The 24,000-nt window shown below is 47.8% G+C and overlaps 1 protein-coding gene across 7 annotated transcripts in view; it reads right to left on the reverse strand.

The window, feature by feature from the left end:
* Positions 1-2,425: 2,425 nt before the first annotated feature.
* The window catches only part of Garnl3 (GTPase activating Rap/RanGAP domain like 3), a 146,405-nt gene continuing 124,830 nt past the window's right edge, over positions 2,426-24,000 (reverse strand). For all 7 annotated transcript variants that reach the window (XM_075985910.1, XM_075985911.1, XM_075985908.1 and 4 more), the window contains 11 exons: positions 22,715-22,813; positions 22,267-22,383; positions 19,979-20,157; positions 18,719-18,877; positions 17,732-17,798; positions 12,794-12,901; positions 11,225-11,343; positions 9,125-9,263; positions 7,007-7,222; positions 5,776-5,902; positions 2,426-2,890 (listed from right to left, as the gene is read on the reverse strand). In XM_075985910.1, the coding sequence (XP_075842025.1) occupies positions 2,713-2,890; positions 5,776-5,902; positions 7,007-7,222; positions 9,125-9,263; positions 11,225-11,343; positions 12,794-12,901; positions 17,732-17,798; positions 18,719-18,877; positions 19,979-20,157; positions 22,267-22,383; positions 22,715-22,813 (1,508 nt within the window). In that variant the 3' untranslated portion in view covers positions 2,426-2,712. The remainder of the gene's footprint in view (positions 2,891-5,775; positions 5,903-7,006; positions 7,223-9,124; positions 9,264-11,224; positions 11,344-12,793; positions 12,902-17,731; positions 17,799-18,718; positions 18,878-19,978; positions 20,158-22,266; positions 22,384-22,714; positions 22,814-24,000) is intronic.

Raw genomic sequence — 24,000 nt, forward strand, 5'->3', positions numbered from 1 at the left:
AGGCGTAGCCAGCTGTAGGACTGAGCTAGCCAATGAAGACAGAGAAGATTGTTTGGGTGTTTTAGAAGTTTATTCCTTAACACCTATCACGGGCGGAGGTGACAGCGCGCCTCTGCAGGTCAGAAGTCAACTTGGTTTTCTTCCACCACGTGGATTAGGTCGTTGGGATCGAACTGATGTCGTTAGGCTTGGGGGCAAGCATCTTTACCAGCAGGCCCATGGTTTGATGGTTTCATTTGTTTTTATTCTTTAATTTTAGACTTTTTTTCTTTTCTTTTCTTTTCTTTTTCTTTTTTTTGGTCCTTCGAGACGGAATTTCTCTGTTTAACAGTCTTGGCTGTCCTGGAACTCCCTCTGTAGACCAGGCTGGCCTCTAACTCACAAAGAGAGCCACCTGCCTCTGCCTCCCAAGTGCTGGGATTAAAGGTGTGCCACCACTTCCCGGCCTATGTTAAACATCCTTATTTGTGTGTTTTGCTTACATGTATATATGCGTGCCCCACGCGTGCCTGGTGTTTGCGGTGGTTAGAAGGCGGCATCGGATCCTCTGAAACTGGAGTTTCTGATTGTTGTGAGCCACCATGTACAGGTGTGCTTGGAACCTGGATCTGAGTTCCTAAGTGTTGAGCCATACCCTCCAGATCTATGGTTTTACTATTTATTTATTTATTTATTTATTTATGGAGTTGTCTCTCAAGCTAATATCTACTAATGAGGGTAGTAGTGGGTCACAGGTGGAGCACATGGGCTGGGTGAGACTTCCCACCCTTACAACAGAACAGTTCCCTGAAGCACAGTCAGCCACTCTTCCCCAGCCTTGACAAAGAGCCTCGGGGCGAAAAGTCTCCAGCAGACCATCTTAGGCCACCTGTCACTTCTCCTTAGACTGACCTGATGCTTCTGGGGGCAGCTCACCTGCATCAGGAGTGCTGCAAAGCCTAGGGCCCCCGAGATGCTGAGGACCCTATCCAGAGGTGGTATGGGGTGGAGCTTAGTGGTTTCCTGTTCCCTGGTTGCCCCACAGATAATCCCAAGCCTTGAATCTATCTTTCTCCCTCCCCAAGTCTCCCTGTGATTGTGTGCTACCACTGCTCTCTGCTCAGTTGCTACCCACAGCTTTGCGGGCAGGCTGCATCAGTGGCTTATACGTGTAATTCCGGAGAGAACCAGTGGGAGGCGCCTAGGCCCTCACTGGGCCAAGAGTCCTCTCTGAGGGAAAGCTGGGAGTGGTGGTGCCTGTCTAACTTCAGCACTGAGGTACAGACAAGTTAGTCACCCAGCTTAGCTTAACTAGTGAGCCCCACAGATCCTAATGAGACCCTGTCTCAAGAAACCCAGTGCGTGGCTCCTGAGGAACAGCCAAAGCTGACCTCCAGCCTCCACGTGGGAACCCCCGAGAAAACCCAGAATAAGCCTAACAGAACTGTTGGTGGGGTTGAGATGTAGCACCAAGTTTGCCTCTACAGCTAAAGAGGATTCCCGTAGGCACCTTTGGTTCCGTGTATCACACGGAATTGTTGTGCAGAAGAGGGAGGGGAAGTGACTCCTTAAGGCCTGCAAAGGAGGAAGGTACCAGGGTTCTAACTTCTGACACCATGACGTCAGAACTCCTTGGAGCTGCTTCCTCTCAGGCAGACGATGGGGTTTCTTCCCATGGGCCCTGTGACCTGTGACACAGGACTGCAATTTCAGTATTTCATTCGTGTCTTGCTCTGTCCGTATTACTTCCTGCTCACTCTTCATGAGGGAGCTGGAGTGGGCATCTTAAAAATTAGATTTATTTGTTTTATAAGTGTTTTTACATGCATGTTTGTGCACCATGTGTGTGCCTCCTGCCCTTGGAGATCAGAAGAGGGCTTCGGACCCTCTGGAACTGTAGTTAGAAATGGCTGTGAGACACCATGTGGGTGCTGGGAATCAAACCATGAAGCCATTTCCCCAGCTCTCCACCTCTTTATCTCCATGTTCTGAAGGATGAAAGAGCAAGGCAGGGGGTGGAGACATGGCTCAGCAGCTGAACTTGTTTGCCAAGTGTGTGTAAGGCCCTGGGGTCCATACCCAACACTGCAAAACAAAACAAAAAAGGTGGACCCACTCAAGGGAGGGAATCTGAAAACTCTGGATCACAGTCGCGAGATGAATGTATCCTAAGACTTTGCGGTGCCTTTGCCTTACTACTATTTGAGATCAAAGGAGGAGGAAGCGTCTCTATCTGTCCCAGGTCTCCAGGCAGGAGTGCAGGGGTCCCACCCCAGTGAACACAGGCAGCAACAGGGCCAAGTGCAGAAAGAAAACTTATTTATAGTAGAATTAAAAAGCAGCATCTTTTCTTCATAAAAGAAGCATAGTATGTGACATAAGTCAAAACTTACAAAAAATAATTTCCATCTAAATCTATAAAATATAAGAGAAGGGTTGCAGTGAATAAGAATGAACATTTTTGATTTATTCAAAGTTTTGATCTAAAACTTCAATGAAATCTACCACCTTTATTACAAGGGGACTGACGGTTCTTGAATGGAAAGAAACGGGAGTCAAGAAAGATGGCACTGGACACTGGAGAGTGGCCCGAACTGGCTGAGGGTGCAGGAGGTTTGGTCCAATAGATTGCTGCCTGGCTGGAGGCGCATTTTGTTGAGACAGGTTGTTGGAGCTGTTTAAACAGTATAAACCTGCGTAAGAACACTAAGGGTTGCCATGGAGACACAGACTCTACTTCAAATCAATAATGTCTTCCTCTGAGGAGGCCATGAGCTGGAAGGGGCTGCTGCCTGAGCCTGAGCTGCCCTCTTTGTCCACTGCAGGGTCCTGGTCAGCGCTTGCAGAGTGGTTACGGCCCTCAGCATTGGCTTCAGAAGCAGGAGGACTTTCCAAAATTCCCGACGGGATCCTGCAAGAGAGAAGCACTGTGAAGGGCTCTGCGGACAGGATGTAACACGGCATGGTTGCTTGCTGCCTCCTGTCCTTCTGGGTTCAGTGTATCTACCACGGGATGAGAGGAGGAAGGAGAAGAAAGGTTTCACTTCTCAGAGTTTGGGATTCCACAAATGCCAGGGCCTTGGAAAGCACCTGGCCCTGCTCTGCCCACTTAACCTCCAGCAGCCTCCCTAACACTTGGTCAAGTCTGTCCCTCTTCCCTGCGTCTCTGGCCATGCTGCCTGCTCAGAGCAACTGCCCAGAGTCCCTGTATCATAGGCACTGCTCCCCATTCTTTCTCTGTCCTCTTTGGTTTTCAAGACAGGGTTTCTCTGTGTAGCCCTGTCCTTCCTGGAACTCACTCTGTGGACCAGGCTGGCCTGGAACTCACAGAGATCTGCCTGCCTCTGCCTCCTGAGTGCTGGGATTAAAGGCGTGTGCCACCACTGCCTGGCTGTTCCCACAATCTTATCATTCATCCCAAGCCAGCCCTATGCTGAACTCTTCTTTGAGCTATCAAAGTGGGCTTCTACCTGCCATTTTATCATTTATTATTATTGCTGTTTTTTTTTCAAGATTCATTTTGCCAGTTGGTGGTGCATGCCTTTAATCCTAGCACTCAGGAGACAGAGCCATGCAAATCTCTGTGAGTTCGAGGCCAACTTGGTCTACAGAATGAGTTCCAGGATAATCAGGGTGGTTACAGAGAAGCCCTGTCTCAAAATCAATCAATCAATCAATCAATCAATCAATCAATCAAATAAACAAAAACAAAAATCTAAAAAACCCAGATTTTGTTTTAGGAATATAGATATGGATGCTTTGTCTGCAGGTATGTTTGTGCACTATGCATCCCTGTGCTCTCAGAGGCTAGAAAAGGGTATTAGATCTCTAGAACTGGAGTTATAGATGATACAGATGATTGTGAACCACCATGTGGGTACTGGGAATTGAACCTGGGTCCTCTGGAAGGTCAAACAATGAATACTCTTAACTGCTGAACTGTTTTTCCAGCCCTAGCCCTTTATATTATTATTGTGAGACAGGGTCAGGCTGGCCTTGAACTTACAGTGACTCTCCTGTCTCTATTCCAAACCTGAACCATCATGCCTAGCCACTTAAGAGGTTTTTTTTTTTAAATAATTTATTTTTATTTTATGAGTATTGGTATTTTCCCTGTATGTATGTCTGTGTGAGGTGTTGGATCCTGGAGTCAGAGACAATCGTGAGTTGCCATGTGGGTCCCCTGGAAGAGTAGTCAGTGTTTTTTTTTTAATATTTATTTATTTATTATGTGTACAGCATTCCTTCCATATGTGCCCTCAAGCCAGAAGGGGGCGCCAGGTCTCATTACAGATGGCTGTGAGCCACCATATGGTTGCTGGGAATTGAACTCAGGACCTCTGGAAGAGCAGTCAGTGCTCTTAACCACTGAGCCATCTCTCCAGCCCAGTCAGTGTTCTTAAACGTGATCCATCTCTCCAGTCCCTTATTTTTATGTTTGATATTTTGAGCAGAGCCTTATTTTGTAGCTCTGGCTCGCCTGGAACTCATTATGTAGACTAAACTGGCCTTGTACTTGGAGATCTGCCTTTGTCCTCATGAGTGGTAGGATTTAAAGCATGTGCCACCATGCTGACTATCTTTTTTTAAAAAATTATTTAATGTTCATTTTATGTACATAATGCATGTATGTCTGTGTCTGGTGTGTCTGGCAACCTTTGAGTGCCTGGCGCCCACTGAGGTCAGAAGGCGTTGGATCTCCTGAAACTGGGGTTACACATGGCTGTGACTGGTGGCCATGTGGGTGCTGGGAGCTTGAGCAGCCAGTGCTCTCCATCCCCTTAACCTCACAGCACACCGTGGTTGGTCGAGATGAACTGTGTTAGTTAGATCTGGTTCTCCACATGAGGCCGAAGCACGAGTAAGGCTGGCTCTTCCCCACCGCAGGCTCTGAGACCTTCTGTTCAGGTGGCAGGACACTTGTCACTGTCTGCATCACCTGCCACTATGCCATGCAGCAATGGCTTGGTGCTTAATGGCCTATGGGCCCTCTGAAGATACAGACAGGGGCTTGGTCATCTCCCTGTCCCCCCAGCTTGAGGACGCTTGAACAGGTGTTCCATTGCTCCCCAGAAGGGCACCTGCACCGTTGCTGAAGGGACACCCTGCTGTGAGGCAACACACATCTATTCCTAAGTGCTGAACTGCCATTCAGAAGGGCTCTTCCTGTGTACAGGGTCCAACAGTTCTGGAAAGTGGCTGACCCTACACTCTTACTAAGCAACCTTGTTTTTGTATATCTTCATCAAACTAGTGAGCCAAAAATAGTCTCTTAGGAGAGAGATCAATGGGAGTAGGAGGGGGACAAGAGTAACTGGGGTCTGTGTGTGTGAGAGAGACCATGATTAAAATACATTATATACATGTTAACAGTTTCTCTCTAGGGCTGGCTGTGTTGGTGCATGGGCTTTAATCCCAGCATTCGGAAACAGGCAGGTGGATCTCTGAGTCTGAGGACAGCCTGGTCTACATGATGAGTTCTAGGTTAGCCAGGGCCACATAGTGAACTTCCGTCTAAAACAGAGTGTCTTTCTCTGTTGTTTCTGTCTCATGCATGTGCGTGTATGTGCTGTGTGTACACTTTGTGCATGTTGGGCAAGGCTCCAGATGACTGCCTCGAGCCCCTCTGAATATATTTTAGTGAACATTAGCTCAGTTGCTGGTGACAGTGTCCTCTTGTTTCAGCCCCACTGTGGCAGCTGTCCTCTCTGGGACTGTGTAGGGTACTGGCCAGTGAACCTCCTGGGCACGCTGGCACTCACTGGGCGACCATGCAGATCAGGGGCTTCTTTTTACCTGTCACTGCTAGCTGACCTCACAGCCTCTGGCTTGGGGTCTCCTTGACTTTCTTCTAACCGCTTCCGGGTTTTTGATTTGGCCCTTGGCGCTCCTTCTGATCGTGGTCCACTGTCATCAGAAAGACCTGCATTACAGGGGAAAACCTGAGGTTAGGGGTCATTACCACAGGAGACAGAAGATACCTTGTTTATCTATCTATCTATCTATCTATCTATCTATCTATCTATCTATCTATCTAAGATTTATGTATTTATTATGTCTACAGTGTACTGCCTGCATGTCAGAAAAGGGTATCAAATCTTGTTGTAGATGGTTGTGAGCCACCATGTGGTTGCTGGGAATTGAACTCAGGACCTCTGGAAGAGCAGTCAGTGCTCTTAACCTCTGAGCCACCTCTCTAGCCCACCTTTTTTATTCTTTAAGAATGTAGTTCTCTGAGAATCTCACACAGGTGTACAATGTGCTTAGATCACCTCTGCCTGCTCCCCATCGGTTTCCTGCCCCTTTATCCTTACTGGACCATTATTCGACTTGGACACAGCTGCAAGGATGACAGAGATACATCAGAACAGTTTCCCCTTCCTGAAGTCTTTCCTCTCTGATTATAAAGTATGTATACACCGTGACTCAAACACACAATCTCAGAGAAGTCTAACAGTGGCGAAGTCCTAAAGTCCTACAGTGTTCTCATAAGCTCCTGTCCCCTCCCCCATCTTAGCATGGCTTGGTTAGCTTTCTGTCCATCATTGGTGGAAAATGGTCCAAAATTCTCTGGGGTAGTTGTAATTGATGAATTTATAAATCTCTTCTGAAAGGGAGTTTCTTTAATTTTTTATTACATTTATTTGTGTTGTGTGTATATGAGTATTTGCGTGCGTGCGTGTGTGTGCATGCCTAAGTGCATGCATGCATGTGTGTGGTGTGTGCGTGCATGCATGCATGTGTGTGGTGTGTGCGTGCATGCAATCATGTGTGTGGTGTGTGCGTGCATGCATGCGTGTGTGTAGATGAGAGAACAACTTGAGGAAGTTAGTTCTCGCCATGTATGTCCTGGGGCTCGAACTCAGGTCGGCAAGCTTGACAGCAAGTGCTTGTACCCTCCGAGCCATCTTGCTGGCCCCAAATTTCCTTTTTTACCTCCAAGTTTTGAAAATGAGAGCCCCCTGAAGATGAGCCCCCGCTGGGCTGATTACAAGCTGTGGAAACAACCCACGGCAGCTGTGATTACCTAGAAGTTCCCTGCGGGTCCTGCTTGCTATTTCTTTAATTTCCATGCGAGACAGGGACAAGGAGTGGGTGACTGGAATGGCAGCGATGCCAAGGCCGATGGAGGTGGGCGGGGTGATGACCTTGGAGACTAAGGGCGATTTCAGAGGCCGCTCGATGCTTCTGCCCACGAGGTTTCTAAGTGGAATCCGGTACAGATTTTTAGACTGAATTTCACCTGAAACACAGTTTGGAAAAGACCAGAACTTTAGGGTCATGTCATTTACAACAGAACAATTTCTTTCTTTAAAAGTTTTAAACTACATTTATCAGGCGTATGTCCATGTGTCCATGTGTGGAGGTCAGGGAACAACTTGTAGGGCTCAGTTCTTTCCAGCAGCGGACACAGGGGTCACACTCAGGGCAGCAGGCCTGACGGCAACTGCCTTTCCCCACTGAGCCATCCTGCTGGCCTTTAATGTAATTATGTAATATAATTAGCAGGAAGCAAGACTTTCTGTCACGTGCTGATGATGCCTAATGGCTCTGTGTTTCCCAAGGGCTTTCTTTCTTTTGAATGATTCTGATAAAATGCAGTTGCTTCTTCCAGAATAAGAGCAGATAAGGGGAGCGAGGAGCTGCCCGTCTGGTGATAAAGATAACTGCTGCAGCCAGCAGCTAGGAGAAATGCTGTCCTTGGCCCCGGAGGAGCATGGCAAAGGCCTCTGGGAGCAAAGTGACAGTCTCTGGGCTGCAGATTTAGCTTTGAAACCCAAGGCACTGCCAACCCCAGAGGAGATGCTGCTGCTAGCTGGATGCTGCTGGCTGTGCTCTGGCGTATCTCCCTTTGCCCCACGGAAATTTACATAATGGGATTTCTCCTAATTGCTTGTTTGGTGTGTGTGTGTGTGTGTGTGTGCGTACATATGTATATGGAGACCAAAGGTGTAAATCACGTAGGTTTTCAACTTACTTTTTGGAATAAGGCTTTGCACCGAGCCTGGAACTTGCTTGACTAGCTAATCAGCATACCCGAGGGATCCCCTTGACCCAGCTATGGGCTTATGATTATGTACCACTGTGCCTGACTTCTCATGTTGGTGCTTGAGATCAAAAGTCAGGTCTTTGCTTTACTGAATGAGCCATCTATTCAGTCCCATTTGTCTTACTTTTATTTTTTAAAACTTTAATTTATAATAATAATAGTTATTATTATTATTTTGAGACAGAGTTTCTCTGTGTAGCCCTGACTGTCCTGGAACTCAATATAGAGACCAAACTGGCCTTGAACTCACAGAGATTCACCTGCCTCTGCCTCTTGAGTACTAGGATTAAAGATGTACACCACCATGTCTGGCTTTTATTATTATCTTAATATAAGGTTTCTTAAGAATTTTACCAGTTAAAAGAACAAAGTCTACTTATTGGTTTGTTTGTTTTTGAGACAGGTCTCGTCACCTAGTCCTGAATGTGGGCTCCTCTGAATCACCCAGCCTCACAAGTGTTGGGAGTGCAGTCAAGAGAGTTCTTTGTCACTGGCTTTAAATAGTGACAACTCTGACTACTTCTCCTCCTCTCTTGGTCTTCTTTGTCGTGGATATTTGATATTGCTGTGACACTCCAAGACCATCAACAAAGTTAACCTTGAATCAGAGCGTGCAGTCAAAAACTGACTGGAATTAGCCATAGAGATTTCGGAGGAGCCAGGATGTGAGAACATAGAGAGGCACAGGAAAGAGTAGGGAGGGCTTAGAAAGATCCATGGGCCTTCTCTATCTGGGAAGCATGGAGAGGGTCGGCTGGTTGTTCCTTCGCTGCTTTCTTGATCAATCAGGTTCCTACCCCACTTTCTGACTCCCGAGATCTTATTAACAATAGAACAATTTAGACAAAGGCTTCACTTCTTCATTTCTGATGATTTTGAGGCATTGGATCTCCACATAGCCCTGGCTGTCCTGAAACTTACTATGGAGATCCACCTGCCTCTGGGGTTGAAGGCGTGTGGCATTTATATATAGTATATATATGCCCAACCTGAACAGTAACTTCTTTAGCAGTGATCATGTCCAGCTCTGACAGTAAGCCAAAGAAATCATGAGCTAGAGTATCTATTAATAAGGCAGTAGGAGTTGGACTTCACCTTCCCCCGGGGAAGAAGGAAACAGCAGCGTGTCTCGGGCTGGAGGGGTCTGAGGAGACGTGTGGGCACTGGCGCCCTTGGAGCTGCCTGCAGATGAGCCCTCGTGCACAGTCGCGGCTGCTGTGAAGTATATGTCCGACTGCAAAGAAAGAAGAAACATTACCAGCTGCCTGGTCCATGCTTGACAGTGACCTCTGACCTCTTCGGAGCATAAAGTGCAAACCCGAGTCTCATCCTGCTAGACCTCTCCCAGGGATTTACTTCCCTTCTCCCTGCACTGGCCTACACTAGAAAACAGTCACGTGCCACACATCTGCAAGGCCAACACAACGCACACACTTCTCTCAGGAGTCTCAGAACTGGGATGGACCCCGGGAATTCGGTCAGGCACATTCTGCAGGGGGAAATATGGATGTTTGTCCCAGAGTCTCCCGCATGCCCACATGTGCTGACTTTGGCAACAGCAGCAGTGGGACATTACATCTGTTTCTGAGAGCCAACTTTCAGGAATTTTGCAGGTCAGATCTTAAACATGGCCATCATTAAATATTAAGAGGTATAGATTTAGCTTTGTGTGTGTGGTATTGATCCACACGTGTATGGCACATACCTGCCCCTGCACTAAAGTCAAAGGAGGAGGTGTCCTGCTTTATCACGGTCCACCTTCATACTTTAGACAGAGTCTCTCACTGAACCCTGAGCTAGGCTGGCAGCCAGCCAGCCCCAGCAATCCTCCTGTCTCTGCCCCTCACAGCACTGGGCCTCCAGGCATGCATGTGAACACACCCAGGTTTTTACATGGGTTGTAGAGATTTGAACCTAGCTCCCCATCTTGTTCTGTTAGCAAGCACTTTTAACTGCTGAGCTGTCTCTCCAGGCCAAATGGTATAAATGTAAATATGTTAGAGGCAAAGATTCTCAACAACATTCCTAACTATTTGGCTACATTTACTATTATTTTGGAGCTCCTACTGGGCTCCTCCTAACTCTTGTGTCAGCCACATCCAGTGGACGGATTCACAGACATTGGTGAGTGCTCCCAGTGAGAGCCTGGATAACAGTGTGTGGAGTCTAGGGCTGCAGCTGGAGGAAGTTCTGGTTTAAGAGGTATGATTTGTTTCTGGTGAGAAGTATTTAAAAACTTTTATTTTTGAGCCAAAGTCCTTTTTTTTTTTTTTGGTTTTTCGAGACAGGGTTTCTCTGTGGTTTTAGAGCCTGTCCTGGAACTAGCTCTTGTAGACCAGGCTGGTCTCGAACTCACAGAGATCCGCCTGCCTCTGCCTCCCAAGTGCTGGGATTAAAGGCGTGTGCCACCACTGCCCGGCCAAAGTCTTACTTTGTATCCCAGGCTATCCTGGAACTCTCTTGTAGTTCAGACTGGCCTCGAATTCATAGCAATCCTACTGATGGCCTTACCAGTGCTGAGCTTACAGATGTGAGCCAACAACCAGCTACATGACAGATTTCTTTTTTTTTTTTAATATTTATTTATTATGTATACAATATTCTGTCTATGTGAATGTCTGCAGGCCAGAAGAGGGCACCAGACCTCATTACAGATGGTTGTGAGCCACCATGTGGTTGCCGGGAATTGAACTCAGGATCTTTGGAAGAGCAGGCAATGCTCTTAACCTTTGGGCCATCTCTCCAGCCCCCACGACAGATTTCTTGACATAACCCACTGGAACAATAATGAGTAGGCTGAGGTAGGACTCCAGCGTAGGTGGAGTTGAACCTGTAGTCTGGGTATGATACGGTCTCAGCAAACATTAAAAAGCGTATTTGTGAGAACCCCATGAGCACTTAGTTCTCACTCTGCTCTCTCCACAAGGCAGGGAGCATTTGTGGCGGTGGCTCTGTCCTTTTTTACATGTTGTAAGGACTGGACGGAGGCTGTCAGGTCAGCACAGCAAGCACTTTACACGTTGAGCCAGCGCACCAGCCTCAAGGGAGCATCTGGAAGCACGAGGAGGGCAGACATGAAAACCCACCTCCCTCCTGGCGTTCTGACCCAGGACAGCTGTCCTGGTGTGATAAACGGCAGTTCCTGCTCACTTGACACCTCAGGGTGCTAAGGCTAAGGTGCTGCATTCTACTCACCCTCGAGGCCACGAGCTGCAGCTGCGGCACAACTGCCGTGTGGACCAGGTTCCCGTTCACTACCAGGCGGATCTCCATGGAGTCGGTGGTGAAGGCCAGCAGGTACGGGAAGGCGCAGACTGCAAGGGAACAGATGGGCTGTTGGCTAGGAGGCTGCAACTGCTCAGGCGTCTTTACACTCTAGAAACATCCATCCTTTCAACTCTTGTCTGCTTCACATGGCCAGGCCTGCTTCTCAGGTGTACATGCCAGCCAGTCGTCATGGCTACGTCCCTGCGTGATGCCCTACTGCCTGGTTTTCTGGTGGCTCACCTACCCAGTCCTGTGGGACTTTCCCCACATTCTCCAGATTACAGCTGGACAGCATTCAGCATGTGACAGCTGTCTGGAATCTTTCCTTTACTCTTCCTTCCCGGCTTAGACTGTCACCCCTTCCTGCACCCCTCTGGCCTTGTGTCACAGGCAGTAGCTGTGCCCTTCAAAGCTGCTGAACTTAGATGCTCTCTTCTCTGTTGCAGGTGGTACTCCTCCTCGCAATGCTGTTATGACATGCTGACTTCACACACCACAGCTAAGCTCTGATTACACCTGTGTAAGTGGACTTGACTGGTCCTTCTCTCCCCTCAGTACTCTGCACAGGTGACCTGTTCACTCTGGGGGGTGTCCTTGGCGACTCATTCTGCTACTTGATGCCTCTTGTTCTGATCTCTCCAGTGCGTGGTTCAAAGCCCAGAGTCAATTTCCATTCCTCCTTTCGGCCTATCTCACCTACCATCACAGCCTGACCAGGTATTTTTTTCTGAGACAGGGTCTGTCCTACAAGAACTAGGTCTTGTAGTCCAGGCTGGCCTCTGCCTCCCAAGTGCTGTGTGTGCCACCACCACCTGGCTTTTTTTTTTTTGACAGGGTTTCTCTGTGTAGCCCTGGCTGTCCTGGAACTCAGAGCTCCGCCTGCCTCTGCCTCCCGAGTGCCGGCATATGCCACCACTGCCCGGCTTTGATTTGATCTACCTTTTAAAATTTCATTTTAATGTGTCTGTGGCAGTGGGCGGGGTGTATGTGTGGAAGTCAGAGGTCAGCTTGTGGGAGTCATTCTCTCCTTCTAACATACAGGTCTGGGCCATCGGAATGCAGGCCCTCAGACTTTCAGCAGTATCTCTGCCAGGTAAGCCATCATGCCAGCCCCACACCGACATCTTAGTGGTAGGTATTTGGGCCCTGAGGTTCTGGACTTTCAGTTCTAAGGCAGGTAAGAGTAGCACTGTGATTCTCCCCGAGCCAGCCGATGCACTGGCTGGAGCTAGCACGTGAGTTTTAGAAAAGGCCTGCCAGGTACTGACAAACTGTGTTTAATTGCTTTCAAATGTTATGTGCCCAGGAACTCAGGAGAGCCAGAGGGCCATAAGAGTCTAAACAGGGGGCATAAACATTACCCCACTGCAGATATCTGCAGAATGTTCATGCCCCAGGAGGTGTGGCAGTTACAGAGGGAGTCCAAGCAGCTCACAGGAGACGGAGCCCTGCGGGTGGTCAGGCAGGGGCAGGGACCACAGAAAAGGTTGCTCTTACCAATTGCATAAGGAGCTTGGTTCCAACAGAATTGGAAATCCGATGCAGAGGGTTGAAGCAAAAAAGAGCCACCATTAAAGGGGCAAACCTTCTTATAGATGCAACTGTCTGGAAAGAGAACAACAGCAACGTGTTCCATTAGAGGCGATACCTCCATCCCTGCAGTCAGAGAAATAGAAAGCAGGCTGCTGGGGCTGCATCCTCCCTGCTGGGTCTCTGGACCCAGGCTGGACTTGAGTTTGCAGCAATGCTCTTGCCTCAGCCTCCCTTGCGCTGGAATCACAGGCATTAGTCACACACCTGGTTCTCTCTGCCAGCTCATCTAAACAGCCACTGCCAACCTTGGGAGGCAGTGGCAGCAAGCGTAACGCTGTTACCATGTATGCTAACAGCTGCCACCTGGAGAAAATTTACTGCATGTCAAGCATGGAGCTTTGAGATGACTGCCCATTTAATCTGTCTGGCTGCAGAAGGTAGAAGCTGTCACCCTGCAAGCACACTCTGCAGAGAACTTGAGGTTGGGAGTGGTGAGGTGGTCCGTCCTGAGTCCCGCAGCTCTACCAGGGCGGAGTGGTGGAGTGAGGCCAGGCTGGGCTACGGTGCTCATGTGCTTCCTGCCTGTGCCGTATCATCATGCCAGAGAAAGACGCAGAATGGGTAGCCCATGGGTGAATGAAACCTTTCTACAAGGCAGGTCGCTCTGGAGCCTCCCTCACTACAACAATGGCAGGAATTGCATGTGTCCTCTGTGATGGCTGTTCTTGTTTGTCAACTTGACTACATTTGGAATTAACTAAAACCCAAACGACTGGGCACACCTGTGAGGCACTTTGCTTAATCATTTGAAGTGGGAAGATACGCTTCTAACTGGTTTTGAGGTGGGAAGACAAATCTCTAATCTGGGCCACACCTTCTGCTGGCAGCCTCTGTAAGGACACAGGAGAAAGAAGCTCTCTCTCTTTGCCTGTTGGCCCTCACTAGCAAGACCATTCCTTCACTGGCATTAGAGCCTGCTTCTTTGAGATTCAAGCCTATACTGAAAACCAGCTGAGACATCCAGCCTCAGACTGAACAACTACTGGATTCTTGGACCTTCCATTCATAGACAGCCATTGTTGGATCAGCTGGACCACAGTCTTTATCCATTCTAATAAATTCCCTTTATATGGACACTAAATTTTATATATATATAGTATATATAATGTATGATATACATGTATAATACATAATAGATGTGTGTGTGTGTGTGTGTGTGTGTGTGAGAGAGAGAGAGAGAGAGAGAGAGAGAGAGATCCATTCTCTAAGAGAGAGAGAGAGAGAGAGAGAGAGAGAGAGAGAGAGAGATCCATTCTCTAAGTTCTGTTACCCTGGAGCACCCTGCTAACATGTTGCTAGAGAACCTGGACCATGTGTGTCCCCCTTACTGAACTTCAGCTATGTTAAGGATGGTTTAATTCAGTTACCTGCCTCTTGTTTATTCTGACCTCTGAACATCAGTGTATGTGGCTCAGACCTTCAGAGTAAGGAGCCTTTCATTATAGAAGCTGTTTTTGCCTTCCCCCACACTTTTAAGGTAATGATGCTAACAACTATGTTAGACAGGGTCCTGCTGTGTACCCCAGCCTGGCCCGGACCGTATAATCCTCTTGACTCACACTGTTGAGTGCGGCACCACAAGCCTGTGCTATTACACCTGTCTTGAAATTATTTCACTCATATGTGTCCCTTTTAGGGTCCCCCTTTTTATCTAGCATCCCTAGGATTGTAGTTTAGTTATCCTTTGCTTTACATCCAGTATCCACTTATGAGTGAAGACATACCGTGTTTGTCTTTCTGGGTCTGGGTTACCTCACTCAGGATGGATTTTTCTAGTTCTATCCCTTTGCTGTATTTTAAGACGTCATTGTTTGTTTTAAACCACTGAGAGATACTCCATTGTGTAAATGCATCACATTTTCTTTATCCAATCTTCAGTTGATGGGCATCTAGGTTGTCTCCCGGTTCTGGCTGTTACAAATAGTGCTGCTATGAACATAGTTGAGCAAGTGTCCTTGTTGTATGATTGTTCATCCTTTGGGTATATGCCCAAGAGTGGTATTGTTGGGTCTTGAGGTAGATTGATTCCCCAGGAAGGAAAATAGTTAAGATCTCCAGGATAAAATGGGAGCAGGGTGGGGGTGGGGTAGAAGGGAGGAGATGGGGGATGGGATCTCGATCTTGAGGGATCAAGAAGACCGAGTTGGTGGAGGGGCAGAGGGGGAGAGCTAAGACCCCTACCAACAGTGGAGAGGGTGTCTGAACGGGCCTTCCCCTGTAATCAGATGAGTGACTATCCTAATTGTCATCACAGAACCTACATCTGGTAATGATGGAAGCAGATGCAGGGACCCACAGCCAAGCAGCTGGAGCTCAGTTGAAGAGAGGAAGGAGGGGTCATATGAACAAAGGAGGGGGGTTCATGAGCATTATGGGGAAACCACAGAAATAGCTGACCCAAGTTAATGGAGCTCACATACTATGGACTGACAGCTGAGGAACCAGCATGGGACCATGGGACCTAACTAGACCCTCTGAATGTGGGTGACAGTTATGTGGCTTGATCTGTTGGGGGTGGCCCTGGAAATGGCACCAGGACCTATCCCAGGTGCATAAACTGGCTTTTTGGAGCCCATTCCCTACGGAGGGATACGTTGTTCAACCCTGATATGGCAGGGAGGGGCTTGGTCCTACCTCAAGTTGGTATGCCAGATCTTGTTGACTCCCCAAAGAAGGCTTACCCTTTCTGAGTGGATGGGGGATGGGAAGGGGAATGTGGGGATGGGAGAATAAGAGGGAGGGGGAACTGGGGTTAGTATGTAAAATGAAAGTTTTTAACAAAAATATGAAAAAAATTAGTCAAAATTTTATTTATTTTTATTTTATGTGTATTAGTGTTTTGTCTGCATACATGTCTGTGGACCACATGTGTGCCTGGTGCCTGTAGAAGCCAGAAGAGGTCACTAAATCTCCTTAAACTGCAGTTATTCTGAGCCACCATATGGGTGCTGGGAACAGGATCTAGGTCCTCTACAAGAACTGTCTGTGCTCTTAACGACTTAACCATCTCTCCAGTCTTTTCAGGTTTTCTGGGGGGTGGGGGTAGGGAGGGCCAGTTCTTTCCCCATAAGGCCCACATTCTTGAGAGTCATTGTTTTGAGGAATTCTTAGGCTCAACCTTGTGGATGAATGTCCCTCTCAGGGAGAACTGCTGCCCTGCCTACTCTGGATATTCCCTGTTAAATCCTGAATTTCAAAGATGACACCTTGTGGACAAATTTTTATGTTGATAACTGGGTTTCCCATATTAAATATAAATTATTTATAAAAGTATCTGATCTGATATATGAGCTATAACCAGAATTGTTACTCTAGAAATTGATGATTCTAGTTGGAAAAAAAAGAGTTTTTTTTTAAAGTTAAACCTTACCCAGTAAATGATCTTACTTCCATTTGTTTAAAAATAACCTAAAAAAGGATTTACTTATTTTATGTACATGAGTGTTTTTGCTGTGCATACGTCTGTGTACCACATGCAAGCCTGGTGCCTTCAAGTCAGAAGAGGGAGTTGTGTGCCCTGGAACTGGAGTCACAGATGGCTGTGGTTGACACGTGGGTGCTGGGAACTGAACCTGGGTTCTCTACATGTTTGACAAATACTGGTGACCCCTGAGCTATTAATTAATTCTGAAAATGCTAGAAGTCAGTATTTGGTATATTTGATCTGCTCAAAACCCACCCTGATGGTATACCCAAACTAACCTAATTGAGCTACATAAGCCCAATTTAGGCTAAATTCATTAGTAGCAGGGGAAAAAAAAACCACAAAAAAATTACAGGTTAAAAGCCAGGCATCCTGGTCCACATCTTTAATCCCAGCATTTTGGAGGCAGATACAGAAGCAGAAGGATCTCTGAGTTCAAGGTCAGCCAGGTTGACAGAGTTCCGATAAAAGGAAAGTTACAAGGTGAGCACTCTATTCCGAAAGAATCTGAAGTCCACACTGACCTAACATCTGAAACTTTCTAAGTGCTAACAGGTGGAAAATCCCAAACCTTACCTCATCTGATGGGCCACAGCCCAAATTCAGACACTCTTGCTGGGTGTTCTGAAGCACATCTTTGATCCAGCAAATGGGAGGCAGAGGCAGGTAGATATTTGTGAATTTGAGGCCAGCCTGGTCTACATATTGAGTTCCAGGACAGTTAGAACTATGTGAGAACCCATCTCAAAACAAAAATAAAAAAACAAAGCAAAATAAAAAATTAAGATACACTAAAAAATAACAACAAACTCAAGAAATTACTTTCTGGTCTAGGGCTGGTGTCTATGAGATGTAAATGAATTTTGTGTTTACATTTGGGTTCCATTCCCAGGATAGCTAGTTATACATGTGGAACTAACCCAGAGTCTAAAAGTCAGGAAACTGGAACACTCTAGGTGTAAACACCCCAGGTGAGGGACATTCACCCTGTAGTAACAGAAGATAAAGTCTGGTACTGGGGTCAAGAGGGTGGGATGCAAACCCCGGCCCTGATGCTGAGCAGCTACACAACCCAAGTCTCTTCTGCCTTAGTTCCACTTGCAGCAGAGAAGTGAGCCTGCTGTGGGCCACTGTAGGTGAAAATCTGAATGACACAGGGGTACCTGGCACATAGTAAGGGCCTGCTAGCTGGAGGCCACCATCCTCATCTCATACCCTGGAAGCAGGGCACGGTGGCAGCCCTGGTAAGCATGCCACTGAGAGGTCTGGGCACAGTCTGTGGTGCAGGTTGGGATGTGGATTTTAGATGATCCCTGGTGTACCCAGCAAGAGTTCATCAAGTCATCTAGGGGGAGATCCCATTCTACCACACTGAAAAATGGGCTGTTTGCATAAGAGCAGATAGATTCCTGACTTACAGTTGTAGCACAGGAGCAGGCCGGCTTCTCCATCTTCATACACGTCAATAGCCGCCACAAAGTTAACCTGCAATGATAAGAGGCAGTGGTGGCAGTGGTGGGATGCGGACACTCAGAGAAACCTCCCTGAGCTAGGAGTGTCTCAGCAGTGGCCCCCAGTTCTCGGAAACCAGGGTGCTGCACGGCACCCACACTACACCTCGTAACCCGCTGGGCCAGGGTTACAAGGACCTGAGGTGGGAGAGAAACGTCTTTGCTTCCTTTCTCTTCTGGGTGGGACTTTCTCACCCACTGTCCTGCCCTTCTAGGTCTAAATCCAGCTGTGCTCCCAAGTGCTCTTATTTACCCAGAATGCTCAGGTTCATGGGGTTACCATTTGTGCCACCTGACCCAAGCAGACAGCACTGTGTCTGTCTGACACGAGAGGAAAGGACGTCTCTGAGGAGACTGAGGTTTCTCCTGCCTCCAGCATGTGGGGTCTCTGGGCTCTTAGGTTACCCAGTATGTCTCCACCTCCACTTGTCTTTCCTATAAAGGCAGAACAAGGCAGTCGAGTGGGTCTGCAGCACACCCGGCTCTGGGCTGCTATGGTCCAGACTTGAGACAAGGGTGCTCAGCCTGCACTGTAGCCATCCCTTGTCCTCCTGTGGTCCAGAAATTCTGCCCTTTGATGGCAGCTTCATGTGCTCCAGGCTAAGGTGCACATTATATGATACAGATGCACCGCATGTAATTTTATTATTATTATTATTTTGAGACAAGGTTTCATGTGGCCCAGGTTGGCCTCAAACTATTATGTAGCCCAGGCTAACCTTGAACTCATGATCCTCCTGCCTCAGCTTCACAAGGTTACGAACTGTAGGCATGGACTTCCACACCTCACTAGAGGATGTAATTTTTAAGAAGCCACATCATAGTGTCTGGAATTAGAAGATAAAGCCCCCGCTTTCTCAGATTAGCAATCAGTTCCTACAGCTGTCCACGTACCTTGTTGGCCTCCACATGGTGCAGCCTGAAGGCTTCTCCTGTGCTCTCATTTACCACGTCGAACTGGTGGCGGTATGCCACACAGATGAGGTTGTCACTCTCTTCCGTCGGCCCGTCTACTAAGGTCATCACAGCTGGGGAGTCGCACAGACAGATTTCCTGTATGGGCGGGGATGAGCAGCACACAGGTTAGCATACAGTGGCCGTCTTTAGACAGCCTCTCTGAAGAGTCCAGCCCGGATGCCAGCAGAGCTGGGCTGTACAGACAGGGTCCTGCCAGTCTCCTCCTTCCTGTAACTTTCCTTCAAGTCTCAGACCTCTGTTCACAACCTGATTTCACTGCCCAGTTAGCTGTAGTCCCTACTGTCTGTCTCGTGACAGTAATAGCCTATAACCGTTGACTGCATCACACATGCTGGGTGGTGTTTTCACGGAATCCTTGCACCGACTCCTGGAATCAGGTCTGGCTGTTACTCTATGGAGGAAGAAACGGTGGCTCCAAGGTCAAGCTGCTTGCTTACGGTCACAAAGTTTATATGTGGTAAAGCTATGATTTGAATTCTGTGAATCTGATTTCAAAGCTCACACTACCTAACTACTTTATATAAATATTCATTATGGTTGGTAATTAGCCTTGAGAAGGCTGACACCTAATTAGAATACGATTTTAACTTTAGTGTAACTAGCAGAGTATTTCTGTCCCCAGAACAGCTGCAGAAACCAGCGTGCATCCTACGGGAGGCCTTAACCGAGTGAAAATGTCTTCTCGGTTTGCTAGGGCGACACTCAGCTCCGGTGGCCGATGCTGGGAGCACTCTATAGCTTCACGAGCTATAGCCTTTTATTTTTTGAAACACAGTCTCACTATATAACTCTGGCTGTCCTGGAACTCACCATGTTGACCGTGCTGGCCTCAAACTCACAGAGATCCACCTGTCTCTGCCTCCAGACGCTGGGATTAAAGACGTGTGTCACCAAACCCAGCCTCAGTGCATATTTCTGCCGACTATCAGGTGTTTGCTTGCCCACCTAAAGGGCAAGCTCTGTGGGAGAGACTGTGCACAGGCCATTGCTGCACGGCCATGCCCAGGACTTGCAGAGGTTACTGTGGATGAGCACACAGCTTAGATATCTGGGCAGGCTAGGGCACAGGAGGCTGGGACTCCGCAGGGGATACTGAGGAGTAAGGACAGTCTCGGGACCAGTCAGGGAGGCAGCTAACCCCTGGCCAGGAGAGCAGAAGCTGGACAGCAAACCTACCCTGATGTACTGGAATTCCTCCACAGGTGACTCTGACAGGGGCGACAGGAGCGAGGCTCCCGACACCCCGGTTGGCTTGTTGTGTTGTTTCCTTGTGATGAGAAGCAGTTTATTACGGATTGCAACCACGATTCTCAGTTCTCTGCTGTGGTGAGTGTTAATAGCATAGAGGTGGCATCCTGGGAAGAGGAAGGGTGACGTTAAAAATGCAGGGAGGGCTGGTAGCCCCCAGATCTGGGGACCTTGGCAATGGTTCCTAAGAACCCTCGGAATGAAGCATAACTGAGACAGACCAAGTATGTCTCTGATACCAGTTATCCACTATTCACGTGTCTGAACACTTGGTCCCCAGCTAGAGTCACCGTTTTGGAAGGCTATGAACCTTTAGAAGGTGGAGCCTCACCGGACGAAGAGAGTCACTGCTTATGGCCTAGTCCCACTTCCCATCCGCTCCCTGCTTCTTCTTCTTTTTTTGGTTTTTGGAGAAAGGGTTTTTCTGTGTAGCCCTGACTGTCCTGGAACTTGCTCTGTAGTACAGGCTGGCCTCAAACTCACAGAGATCCTCCTGCCTCTGCCTCCTGAGTGCTGGATTAAAGGTGTGCGCCACCTCCACCCAGCTGTTCTCTGCTTCTTGACTGAGAAGAAACACAGGCAGCCACTGCGTGCTCCTGTGCCTGCTTATACTGTAAGCAAAAAACCCTCCTTCCTGTAAGCTGCTTCTTGCCTGATATCTGGCACAGCAAGTAGTAAAGACACTAATACACCAGGCAAGATGGACATGAAAACAAAGTTAGGAAAGGCGGCCTCTTCTAGTCTACAGATGGTGGACCTGGTTTTATCTATCTGTCTTCTTCTTGGATTATGTGTGAGGTAGTTTGAATGAAAACAGACCACATATGCTCATAGATCTGAGTGCTTGGTCCTAAGTTGGTGGAACTGTTTGGAAAGGATTAGCAGGTGTGGCTTGTCGGAGGAGATGTCACTGGCTCCAAGGTCTCACGAGCCCACACCATTCCCAGTTAGCTCTCAGCCTCACGGTTGATACGAGCCCTCAGTTACTGTTCTGGTGCCTGCTGCCGCGATGGTGGTCACTGACCCACCCTCTGAAACTGTAATCCCCCAATAGATCAGTTCTTCTACAGTTTGCTGGGAATATTATTTTAAGGTGTGTTACTTTTGTTTCTGCTTCATTTGTTTAACTCTGCGAAGCTGTGATGTTTTGCCTGTTTGGAACACCTGATGGTCTAATAAAGATCTGAACGGCCAATAGCGAGGCAGGAGAAAGGACAGGTGGGGCTGGCAGGCAGGGAGAAGGTTCGGAGTAGTAACCCTAGAAGGAGGAGGATGTCAGGGATCAGCCATTCAGCTACACAGCAATCCATGGTGGAAGAGTAATATCTACAGAAGTAAGGAAAGAAAGCGCAGAGGCAGAGGGTAGAGGGGATAATATAAGTTAAGGAAAAGCTGCCAAGAAACAGCCAAGCTAAGGCTGGGCATTTATAACTAAGAATAAGCCTCCATTTGGGAGGTGGTTGGTGGACCCCCCAAAAGAGTCCAAAGAGCTTAACATCATACTAACATCATGCTACAACAACAGTTGTCTCTGTCATGGTATCTGAGCACAGCAGAAGAGGAACTATGGCAACGTGTGTGAGTGTTTGGCCTGCATTATGTACATGTATGTGTCTTGTGTCTGAGGATATCAGATGGGTTACAGGCAGTTGTGAGCTGCCGTGTGGACAACAATTGCTCTTGACCTCTGGGTCATCTCTTCAGGCCCAGGGTTTGGTTTTGTAGCCACCACACAACAGGAACTAAAGCAGAGGTTGATCAGAACTCTAAGAACCAAAATCCTTTGTTATACATTAGTTGAGAGAACTGAACTCACCCCCAAAACCGGAAACCTGTAGCCCAAGGCCGAAACTTCCTGTCTTTAACCTGCTTTCCTATTTCCCTGGCTTCTGAGAGAAGCCGAGACTCTATTTTGGCAGTTCTGGGACTCAGACCCAGGGTTTTGTGGGTGTTCAGCAAGAGTGCTTCCTTGATCTACAGCCCCATACTCCTGCTCATCTCCCCCCAGAGGAATTGTTTTTTTTTTTTGTTCCCTGATTTTCATTTTTATTGTAGGTAGCCTGAAAATTTTAACAAAGTTTCTTTCTTCCTTTATGACAGTGTCTGAAACTCACTCTGCAGCCAGGGATGGCTTACACCTTACACCGGGTACTGAACCTCGGGTCTCACACTTTCAGGCTAGCACTCCACCCACTAAGTTACTCCCCGACCCTCACCTTTGGTTTTCTCCAGCTTGTTTTCTCTGCAGTCAGATCTGCTCCTTCCAGTCTGCCTGCTGTCAAGGCCTTTCTGCACCACACTCAACCTGAAGACAAACAGGCGGGCATCTTTCCCTGGTGACAGTGAGGGAAGGCAGAGGAGGGGTTAGATAGAGAAGCCGCGACCTGCTGGGACTCCCAGGGCAGATAGAGAAGCCATGATCTGCTGGGACTCCCAGGGCAGATGTGCACACCAGGCTTGGGAGGTGTTCGGGGCATGCTATAGGACGTTTACTCAATATAATCATGGGAGAATGATACTCTTCGTCCCTCTGCTACCCTGACTCGTGGGCCACCAAAGGACCACTGCACTGGCAGCAGGAAAAGGAACAGTGACCCTGAGGTCTGCTGCAGGTTACACCCGCCCTCATTTCTTCCCAGAGCCACCACCATCTGAGGGCAGCACCTTTGTCTGCTCGGAGAACAAGGATGTCCAGGGCCTCGAGCACGTGGATCTGCTTCACAGGCAGAGTTCTGTCGAACACAGGCACGGATGGAAGGCCGTCTGGAAAAGAAGTCTGGTTACTCCACTGCATAATCATGATGCATGCCTGGGGCTGACCTGAGCCTCTCTAGCCAAGGATGGAGCTGCTTCTCCAGCTCTCATAAGGAGCGGAAGCACTGCTCAGTGGCATCCAGACCTCTCCGTGGGGTGCGGGCAGGCAGGCGGGCATATCAGCAGGGATACCAAAGGAAGTTGTTTTTCTTGTTCATGTCACCAAAGAAAGAGCAGCATGTCTCAACTCCAAATTTATAGGGGTTTTATCAAAGGACTGAACACCATAGGGGAAAAAGAGCAGCTACTTCTTTTATTTCTAATACTATAATACAAAGTATTATATTTTGTATTATTTCATGCATTTCTCAAGAAAGTAAATTTAATACTTCTTTTTACATTTAAAGTGAGTACAAACATGTCCCATCCCTCACAGACCCTCCATCTGTATCAACAGTAGTCTGCTTATATGGTTTTTGTTTGTTTTGTTTTGTTTTTCAAGATAAAGTTTCTCTGTGTATCCCTGGCTGTCCTGGAACTCACTAGTAGACTAAGCTGGCCTTAACTCACAGAGACCTGCCTGCCTCTGCCTCCTGAGTGCTAGGATTATGGGTGTGCACCGCCATGCCTGGCTTCTTCCATATATATGTGTGTGTGTGTGTATAGTTTTTATTATTTTTAATTATGTGTTTGTGTCTGCATGCAGCTATGTGCACAAGAGTACAGGTGTACTCAGAGGCCAAACGCTTAAGATGCCCCAGAGCTAGAGTTACAGGTGGTTGTGAGTTATTCACATGGGTCCTGGGAACTAAACTCAGGACCTTTGGAGGAGCAGCAAGGGCTCCTAACCTCTGAACCATCTCTTTAGTTTACTGCTTATTCATTTTAAATACTTTTTCAGATAGGAATTTGAAATATTTTTTGAGACAAAAGAATGGGAGAAGTATCAGCTAAATTGTCTAAATACCAGGAACAGACAATGGGAAGTAAAAACACCCAGAGAGAGTTCCGGTGGACGGCTCTTGACACTGCCATTATGAACAGAATTTGACTTTGAGGTTATCTGGAACTTGCGAGTGGTAATAACTACATCGTTGCCTCTCAGGGACCCTAAGGGAATTGTTAGGGGTAGTCTGCTGTGGAAGGACAAGGCTGAGGCTACCAGGGATGGTGTGGACATCTCAGGTACAGGTGGC

The sequence above is a fragment of the Microtus pennsylvanicus genome, chromosome 9, assembly GCF_037038515.1.
Source record: "Microtus pennsylvanicus isolate mMicPen1 chromosome 9, mMicPen1.hap1, whole genome shotgun sequence".
NCBI lineage: Eukaryota > Metazoa > Chordata > Mammalia > Rodentia > Cricetidae > Microtus > Microtus pennsylvanicus.